The sequence below is a fragment of the Bombus impatiens genome, unplaced genomic scaffold (genome assembly GCF_000188095.3).
Source record: "Bombus impatiens unplaced genomic scaffold, BIMP_2.2 scf_0151, whole genome shotgun sequence".
Taxonomy (NCBI): domain Eukaryota; kingdom Metazoa; phylum Arthropoda; class Insecta; order Hymenoptera; family Apidae; genus Bombus; species Bombus impatiens.
The window spans coordinates 975,037-983,411 of record NT_176570.1 but is presented as its reverse complement, the minus strand read 5'-3'; the positions used below and the strand labels follow the sequence as shown (position 1 = coordinate 983,411).

The 8,375-nt window shown below is 36.4% G+C and overlaps 1 protein-coding gene across 1 annotated transcript; it reads right to left on the bottom strand.

Moving 5' to 3' along the window:
* Positions 1 to 2,419: 2,419 nt before the first annotated feature.
* LOC100740768 (short transient receptor potential channel 4-like) lies at positions 2,420 to 6,757 on the bottom strand. Its single transcript, XM_033319398.1, has 5 exons — positions 6,438 to 6,757; positions 5,774 to 6,025; positions 4,746 to 4,885; positions 4,505 to 4,663; positions 2,420 to 3,441 (listed from the first exon to the last, which is right to left on the bottom strand). The coding sequence occupies exons 1-5, from the start codon at positions 6,730 to 6,732 to the stop codon at positions 3,271 to 3,273; spliced, it is 1,017 nt and encodes a 338-aa protein (XP_033175289.1). The 5' UTR covers positions 6,733 to 6,757; the 3' UTR covers positions 2,420 to 3,270.
* Positions 6,758 to 8,375: the final 1,618 nt, after the last annotated feature.

Below are 8,375 nucleotides of genomic sequence, written 5' to 3'. Positions count from 1 at the left end.
GCGTCAAGAACGCTCTATCGATAAAGCAATAATCGAGGGAAGCGGCGAGCGTCCTAGATTACTGTCACTTATGACGTTGGCTCATCTACAATATTACGGCTAGCTAATGGATACACGAACGCGTCTCGTTATATCGAATATCGCTTATCCAGCTGCGCGACCAATTTCGTTGTTTAAATGTTGATATTATGTCACGAAGAACGAAGAAAAAAGAAAAAGCTGACGCCAGGACAATTTCAGACGGTCGAGTTCACTTCTCTGGCGAGTCTTCGGTTCACTTCTGCTCGAGTATCGATTCGTTCGAGTGCTCTGTTTATATTCTTATATCCCCGTATTACGCTTCCTGCGACACGTTTTTCCTTTCTTCATATTTTTTCTATTTTTAAACTTTTTACCTTTCTCTTTCTCAAATCATTACCTGGCTCCTGACGTCGATCGATTGATACGATTTCCGGGGGTTTGCTCGCTCGGCGAACACGTTGCCCTTGGTTACAGCGTTTTACAGTTAATGGTGTTTACATTTTACGTCGACGTTGATTTCAATTTGCCCGAAGCGCTTTCAACATGGTGGAGACGATTGAAGGGGTTGAGTAATTGACGTTGACACGTTGGTTTGATACGGCCAGGAATTAAAAGAATATTTCACGGATTCCATCGAGAGGCGATATTTTATGAGGCGAGAAGTTTTCCACAGCCAAGTTTCTTCCTTTGATTTGATTACGTACAGCAGCTCCGACATTCGCCGATGTAATGAATTGTTCGACGAGCGAAGAAGTTAATGGCATTTTCCTAAAATTGAACATCAAATTTTGTTTCGTAAATAATGTTATTTAATAAAGGAAGAAAGAAAAATGAATTGCGACTTCCGTCGAAAAATTTATTTGTCGAAAGTGGTGGTGGTGATCGAAAGGTCCATCGATAAAAGAATTAGATGACAAAGTTCACATTTTACATTTTCTTTTGGGTTATTCGATGGAATGTAAGCTATTTATCCCTGGTTTTTCATTTAGATGTAATGCTATGTTTTATTAATATTCACTTAAAATTTAACGAAGAGGAAGAAAATTTCTGAATGAATTATATCTGAAATATCTTCTATGACAACTCTTCGGTCATGTTAATTGCTGTGAATTATCCCTTGTTATAGAGCTATAATTTTCCCAAAGAATATACTCTCGGCCTTAATATAATTTTCATTTCTTCAAACAAAAGAAAGCTACATCGTTTTTAAGAAATTCCAATTTCTGTCATCAGTTACAGTCTCATCGATTTATTCTCTAATACATTAACAAGCATGATCCTCCAACAATTGAAAGCTACTATATATTTCGCTCGAGAAATTTCAATTTCTGTCAACGTTACGGTCCCACCGTTGTATTTTCTGCTACATCAACAAGTATGGTTTTTACAACATCAGAAACCTACATATATTCCGCTCGAGAAATTTCAATTTCTGTCAACGTTTTATGGTTCCATCGTTTTATTCCCTGATACGTTAAGAAGCGTAATTTTGACGAAAAGTGCATTCAATTTTAATGCGCGTTATAAATTTTCCTATTTCCTTTCACGCTGTATTTGACAAATATTTTAATTTCTGCCAACATTATCGCTCTTTACCCATAATTCTCCGCCAGGGATATTTCACCCTGTAGCTGTGCTACGCTTTTCGAGATCGAAACAACCGAAGAGGCGAAGCTCTCTAGCGGAAAGAGCTTTTAAGCCGTCTTTTCTTACAAGACGGACAGAAAAATCGTCGTCATAGGGTCCTGAATATTCCGCAAGACTGCGAAGGGTCGTTAAACCCTCTTATTCACGGGGTTTCTAGATGTTCCTGGTAGAGTGCGCGCGTTCTTTCCTACCTCGTATAAATACGTTTTCTTTCATCCACGGGCTCGCCACAGGAAATAGGCTTCACGCAACGACCACAGGATTAGATTCCTCCCACTTAGTTGATATGGATGGATCCTGGAAGTGGTTTCTCTGTTTCATTTGCGGCGGCTGACGTTCTAAATAAATTCATGTCGATACTACCGGCGAATTCTTACAGTAACAGAAGCTGCAACCGTTTCGTTAATGGGATTTTTCAACACGATTAATGTTTCCAACGAGACGCCGTGTACGCCGGGTGAATTTATTTGCGAAGCTGGCAAACAGAAATCGAAATAGGACAGAGAAATAGAATATGCGAGTAAAACGCAACGGTATTCCACCGAACGGAATTAAAGTACTATTTGCGTTATAGAATTTATGTTATGAAACTGGGGAAAAAAAAAAGAAAATATATAAAACCAATGAAACTACTGGCCAGAGATTTATTTTCGGATTTGAATTTAAAATTGGAAGAAAGAACGGGGGAGATATATTCAACAGATTCGCCTTTCCCGTCAACTACGACTAATTTCTACGATATTACACGTTGTGGACAACGTTTGAACTTGCATGAAAAGAGGAACAGTATTCCGTAAATGTTCAAAAAAAAAAAAAGCAAATTTAATGATTCGCACGAGTGTGAATTTTGCCAATGACGGATTACACGTATCCTTCTGTATACGTATTATTACAGCGTAATGTATGGCACGCATCAAACGAGCTCACGTTTTCATCGTAACAAAGCTAATAACATTTCCAGACTTTCCACATCGTGAAAACGTCACGTAGTAATGGAAAATTTCCATTTCGCTGAAACAACCGGACGTGCTATGATAATAAGAAGGCCGAATTTATGCATGAATAATACATCGGCAAATCATCGGCACTGAAAATACGTTTTATTGCACAAGACATCCGCTATAGCTACAGTTGATTAGAATAATTCATCTTTATCCTTAATTTCGATCGTTTTCTTATTACTTGCATCGTTTAGCTACGACCTTCGCAACATTTCAATCTCTGTTCTCGTCAAAGATATTCAAACAAAAAGCAGGAATCTTGAATAAGAAAAGAGCGTGGAATTCCTTCGAGGAATCTCGAGGATCGATGAAGCCGGAAGAAATTCTTTCTTCGTTTGACGAATGCTTTGCGCTCTTCGCCAATACAGTGAATTGAATTCACGCGCAGACTGCCAGTGCTTTCCCAAGACTGTGATATTTCTCTTCGATCTATCTACTAATTACGATCTTCGTTCGACGATTCCGCGCCCACGTGTCGCGCACGAGAAGAGAAAACGACGTTTTTGTTTGGCTCGTTCGGCGTTAAGATAGTCGACGGTTGCTCGTCAAGTAGCTCGGCGGGAAGCTCATAGAAATCAATTTGGCCTCGTTGATTGTTTCATCAAACAGTGGTGAGAGCGTCTCTTAGAAGATTTCTCAGCTCCGCGATCTCTTTCGTTACCTTCTCCACCTCGTTCTCCTCCATTTTTTTATCCTTTTTCCGGAAGTAACGCTGTACCAACTGGGACATCACTATCGAGAACTCATCGTTGTTTTCCTCCGTTAAAGTTTCCTGCCAACAAGTAGAGAATGCACTGCTCTTAGCGGCAAAATATATTTGAAGATCGAAGGAAAGAGGAGCATCATAAATACGTTTTTAAAGATGTAATTCTTTTCAAATTAGCCGACAGATTGGCGATGTTTTGTAAGGTAGCCAGGGTAATTTAAAGGCGATTTAATTATTCTAATTTTATTACGACAAATGGCATTTTTTAACATTGTGAAGAAAATGGAGTGTAAATCAAGTAAGGGAACAATTTTGGTAATACGGAATTACCGAACTGTGAAACTTTTCTCCTGTGAAAAATGGAAAACGTGATTTATGATGTACTTCCCTTGCAGTCTTCATTTGTAACAGCAAGACAAGAGGATTGTCCAACTTTTCTTTTCTTCTCGTACCCAATTGATGCTCATTGTTATTTAAAATTCATCGTTACGTCGATTATGTTCATATTATGAAATATTTTGTATCGAGAAGAAATATCGTTAAAGGGATTGCGTGTTCTGAACAGACTAATCGAACTCAAGCTTAAATTAAAGGAGCTTGCAGCCACGAATTTAAATACATATTAAGAATAAGTTTCAAAATTCACTCGAAGTCCAGTTTAAACAACGTTAGAAGATCTTCTTCGTAAAAAGAATTTCTTAATCGATAAATGTATATTTACAAAACATAAATATGACCATAATAAATGATTCAGTGACCTGCGATTTCCTCATTTCAATATACTAGTAGAAGACTCTTGGTCACAAATAATAAAAGCAAGTTTCAGGTTGTCCCAAGAGTTTCTTCCGTTTTATAAAACAAAAATAGATGCACGATATCTTCTGTTTTATATTATTTTATTGAATCACGTATGATCCATTTTCTTCTACTGGAAATAAAAACAAAAACGTGCATCTATTATTTCCTTATAAAACGAAAGAGACATTCCATTTCGGACAACCTGATACTTCTAAAGAAGCGGTAAGCTTGTCTTCCTTCAAATTGTTCAAGATACAAAATATACAAAAACGTTATTTGTATATTTGTACTAACAGCGCTGAAACTTTTACTAAACGCTAAATTTACTAACGATATAAAAACAGTGATGTGGATCCCATCGTGCACGCTTGTTTGACGTTGGTTTCAGCCATATTTTCAGGTACTCGACGATCGGTTGAATACCAACGTACGTTGGAATAATGTTAAATGGCGGTGGGAGCGTAGTCGTGAGCATGAAATCGACGTAAGTCTGAAAAGCGGATATTTAATTAGTTTGATCCTAGAATCTACTGTTTGCGAGTTAAAAAGCAACTATCGATTGTCTTTCGAACTTCAGTTCGCCCGAATGTCCATTCCACGATCACGTTCTCTGTGACTTCCGTCAACGTGTTGGACATGCATGCAATTAGCATGTTCAGTATCACGATCACACCGATGAAGGTGAATCCTGAAAAAGAGAAATCACAGTGGAGTTATTCAGAGCACAAGAAGAGCAAAAATCTATCGTTAAATGAAAGATACTTTTGGGAATAATTTTCCAAAAATGATATAATGAAAGTTTTGTTTTAAAAATCAATAATAAAAGATAAATAATATATGTATTATTTATCTCATTTATGTTTGGAAGGTATTTTTCTCTTGATTGTGAAAATGTTAAAATTTACTTTATTTTAATACATTAACGATCCTTTAACTACCTATAAATTATACGCGAAATTCATACATATATTTCTGTTTCATTAAACTGGAAGGCAGAATGATATTTAATATGAAATTTAATTAAAGCCGTAATAAATTGTTTTGTATTCCTTTCCCATAATGTCATCCACATTTTAACGTGGTATCTCCTTTCGCGTATTTTAAATGTACTTTAATCTCTTTTAAATTTTGTATGTTACAGACTGTGTTCAGTAAAAAGATTTTAGATGTTTATTACTCATTTTCCACTAGTAATTTAAGGTGGAAAAATAGCAGGAGATTTTTTAAATATTATCCTATATCCCGCCTTCCTCCTAAAAGAAAAAATTTGCAAATTTTCCTATTCTAAGAAATTGAACAAAAATTAAAAGCAAATGTAAAGTAAATGTTAAAATTAAACGTAATATCATATAAATATACATATTTATTTTTCCTATTTTTTCCCCATTTTTCGTGAGTATTTCACTTTACTTTAGTTTTATTTGTCAGGTATTAAAACGGTACGACCATTGGTAATGTTATAAATTACAAACTACAATGTTAGAGTTTAAAGTGATTAATAAATGGAAATATCGTTCTAGAAGACAAAGACTGGAATTTCAAGTGAACTTTATCTGGATTTCCCGACGAAGCGAAAAGGAAATTTAGATAAGCGTATTACCGGCGAAGGCTATATAGCCGATAACCTCCGTGAACGTGTGATGATTGATGATGGTCTCGTTCTCCGATTCTCCCGGAAGGTTCTCAATTATCACATCAGCGCTTTCGATGGGGCTCATGCAAAAAAGTGCCCAGAAAAGAGTCTTCAAGGTGGCTGAGAAATTAACGAACGAGCTGACCTGTTGGGTCTTGATTTTCGATTCATCGTCGATTTGAACCATATCCTCGTAATACTGATAAAGTTTACACGTGCCTAAAGGAGCGACAATGACAAACAATTCCATTATTAATTTTCTACAATATCGACGAACAAATCTTATGCTTACAATTTACAGATCAGATATTTTCCAGCGTCAATTTTGTCCAACCTTACTAAATACGCCGAACTTTATCTGAGGAACTTGAACTTTCTATTTGACAAATTTTAATAAATTTCCCGAATAAATCTCGATATATTTCTATTTAACATCAATTGCTCTATTAATTCGATCATTCGTCTAATTTCAGCCCGCGAAATCGAACAATTTCTATGTCGAATATTTCCAGAGAAATAATTTTTATTTTCGGTATAAATTTAAACCGGAAATATCGTATAGATCATATACAAAGAAGAAAGTAAGCGCTGACTTATAGAAAAAGAAACTTTGATAAATTACGAGTATTACCAGCGGTAAATGCAAAAATGATTATGCTGAAGAGAATGATGAATTTGACAACGTCCTTGATCATTTGCCCGAGAGAAAGTTGAAGTGGGCCCAGATGATAGTCCAACTGACAGATGTACAATAATTTCAGGAAGGCCATTATCGTTGCCAGACAGTAAATTCCTTCGGCGATCAATGTGGGATCGTACTGGTTCCAATATTTCCTCTCCAATTCGAGCTGACCATTTATTCTCACGTCCAACGCAGCAGTTATCCAATACAGGAAGGTCAGAATAAAGAGGGATATCATGATCATCTCGAACCTGTCATCGTTTCAAATTTTTTTCGTTAAAGTGGTAATACAGAACTGTTACTAGAAAAATAGTGTGACATAATGGGATCTCGTTCGATCGAACGATCGAATGATTGACAAATTAATCAATGGAAAATTGACAATAGTTTCGCGCGAGAAGAATGAAGAAATGAGAATAGAAAATGGAAGAAAATGTTATGCTTTTGCACAAAGAAAGTTCTTCTGATATTTCGATTTTCGATTTTTAATATTTGTCAGTGTTTTAACGAAACGAAGTTACATTTAAATCACATACTTGAGATTGCATTCCAAGACTATCTATTTACATCATCACTACAAAAGCTCTATTTCCATATAATCAGTAGTTAGTCCAAAGAAAAATTCATAAAAATCACTTGGTTTCGTTGTTGTTACACAAGATCGTGTAACTCCCTTAAGTTTCCAGATTTCGGTTCGAATTCGATAATAAATAAAACAGAAATAATTGCAACTTATTTGTCCTATGCTTTTGTCGTTATATATCGTTATTAGACTGCGAATGTGTATGCAACTTTAGATTTTTTAAAATGCAACTGAAAGAGTGGAAGCTAAATCTAGATCTCTTTAACTCACTAGATATCATAGCATGCGCTGTACATTGGACATTTTATACGTATCTTTGCATACTATCTGCATTCTGTATATTTTTACACTGTCAAACTTCCCATAAATCTCATAAAGAGCGCAGTCTAGTGATTATATAGAATATGACATAACTTGAGAAATCTCGATAACTTTAATGTACAAAAGCCATACAGGAGGAAGTAATACGAAGTAATGCGAAATAATACGACGTAATACGACGTAATACGACGTAATACAAAGTAATAGCAAGTAATACGATTACGAAGTAAGACGAAGATGAAAAGCGGTACGATTACGAAGTAAAACGAAGATGAAAAGCGGTACGATTACGATGTAAAACGAAGATGAAAAGCGGTACGATTACGAAGCGAAACGGAAATAAAATGTTACACGAAGTAATTTTCATTTTAAATGTCGCCCATCGACGATATGAATTTGGTCGATGTATTTAGTCGGCATACAAAGTCATACCAATACCACGGTCCAGCGAAGAATCTCTTCGGCCCGTGTATTATGCACATACGAATCAACGACCAGGCGTACGACATCACGTAAATTATCAAAACCCAGACGTATACTGAGGAAGCAGCCGGAGGTGAGAAGTCAAGGCGCTACTGTTCGATTTCTGTTCGATCTGTCGATATCAGGTAATAGGGTATACCAGAGTTAGGCGGTCCACGAAGCTGTTCGGTTTTGTCTGCGTTCGATTGAAGAAAAACGATCAACAGAAACACCAAGTAGCTGGCGGTGGAGGAAATAAACTTGTTGACCGGTGATTGCCAAAATTTCGACCTCTTTGAATTCGGAGCGACCAAAACCACTACCAGAATCACCGGTAGCATGAAGACTCGCATTAGTATGAATAAAGACTTCATCCACGGGTTCATGATCTTCCATTCGTACCAGCCGTCGATCCACTTGCTCGTAATTAACTGCAAATTGAAATTTCGTCGTGTCTTTAACCAGAGGATTAACAAATATGGTAATATTAACGTTTAACTTTTACCGGGGCTGGATGCTAT

Excerpts from the sequence above, each read along its gene's own strand:
- LOC100740768 (XM_033319398.1), bottom strand. The coding sequence starts at position 6,732 with ATGATCATGATATCCCTCTTTATTCTGACCTTCCTGTATTGGATAACT. Across the intron at positions 4,664-4,745 it reads GGACATTCGGGCGAACTGAA|ACTTACGTCGATTTCATGCT; the intron begins GTTCGAAAGACA and ends TCCGCTTTTCAG. Across the intron at positions 3,442-4,504 it reads CACATCACTGTTTTTATATC|GAAACTTTAACGGAGGAAAA; the intron begins GTTAGTAAATTT and ends ACTTGTTGGCAG.